Source organism: Aplysia californica, unplaced genomic scaffold, assembly GCF_000002075.1.
Source record: "Aplysia californica isolate F4 #8 unplaced genomic scaffold, AplCal3.0 scaffold00751, whole genome shotgun sequence".
In the NCBI taxonomy this organism is placed as follows: Eukaryota; Metazoa; Mollusca; class Gastropoda; order Aplysiida; family Aplysiidae; genus Aplysia; species Aplysia californica.
In genome coordinates this window covers 169,201-170,420 of record NW_004798021.1, presented here as the reverse complement: position 1 = coordinate 170,420, position 1,220 = coordinate 169,201, and the positions used below count along the sequence as shown (strand labels likewise).

The window sequence follows — 1,220 nt, the reverse complement described above, 5'->3', positions numbered from 1 at the left end:
CACACACACACACACACACACACACACAAGCACACACAATCACAAAATACACACATAAACATCCATACACTTAAGTATGATATTTCTTATTATAATATATCGTAAACAAACAGTATGAAGACAGGTATTTTAACACTTGTGATATGCATTTTCATAAACACATAGGAAAAGGGAAAAAAGGGAGGGTGTGTCAATTATGTATAAAAGAGTGTAGGCCTACGTAGTTATTTTGTTTGGTTTTGTTTGTTTTTTGTGTATTTATTTGTTTGGTTGAGTTTTGTTTTTGGGGGTTTTTTTTAGAGGAGGTGCTGTTGTTTTGTTTTGTTTCCGTTCAAATATATTAATATTTCAAACTGCTCTTATGGTTCTCCTCGAAAAAACACTTTTGTGCAAGGATATTCGCTTTACAACGGCTTATTAATGCATACAATATAACGTCTTGTGAAGATTTTCAAAAATGTTTTACGCAATAATATGTTCTTTTCTTCCTCGACCATTCTAGGCAGATACGTTGCTTTTGAGACGAAACAAGACGGAAACCAAAATCAACACGAAACCCAAAGCCCACAAAGGTGACGTCATAGCCCATATTAGGCATTTCCTCAATTGTTTGCTGTGGCGTCTGTTGGCGTATTTCCAAAGACAGCTTCATTACCAAACAATTTGGTCTCTTTTAAGCACAAGGGGGCTATCTCGAAAAAAATGAATGCAGTTTTGAGAAAATCGAAGGTAAAGTTTTAGCCCCTTGTTCAGTTTCTTTCAAAGGCAAGGAGAGTTTTCTCTGTAACCAAACAAATTTTAATGTACACACCAATGAAACCAAACTTCTCCTATAGGTAGTAGGTAGGGCATTGTCCACTTCTGGTTTTGGTCCTGGAAACCCCCGAAATCTGGGTTGACCCGCTTGTCCTTTAAAGCAACCAATTGAGTTCATGCGCTGAAATGTCTTTGAAGGGAAATAACAATGACAACGAAATTACATTCATAAAAAGACGTGGTTAACGCCCTTGCAAAGAACGACAACTGAAGTTGATTTATATCTAGCTGCACAACTAGTGTGCTTAATGATGATGATGATGATGATGATGATGATGATGATGATGATGATGATGATGATGATGATGATACATTTTCTCATCTTTATTTTTGTATACACATGATAACATTATTCTTAATGAATAGCTTTACCTTACCCCTTTACACCCTTCCAACACCCCCCC

General features: G+C 36.3%; 1 protein-coding gene across 1 annotated transcript in view; it reads left to right on the top strand.

Moving 5' to 3' along the window:
* Positions 1-928, top strand: part of LOC101845958 — an 11,132-nt gene extending 10,204 nt beyond the window's left edge. The window contains exons 7-8 of the mRNA XM_013088488.2: positions 503-572; positions 918-928. Coding sequence (XP_012943942.2) covers positions 503-572; positions 918-928 — 81 coding nt within the window. The remainder of the gene's footprint in view (positions 1-502; positions 573-917) is intronic.
* Positions 929-1,220: the final 292 nt, after the last annotated feature.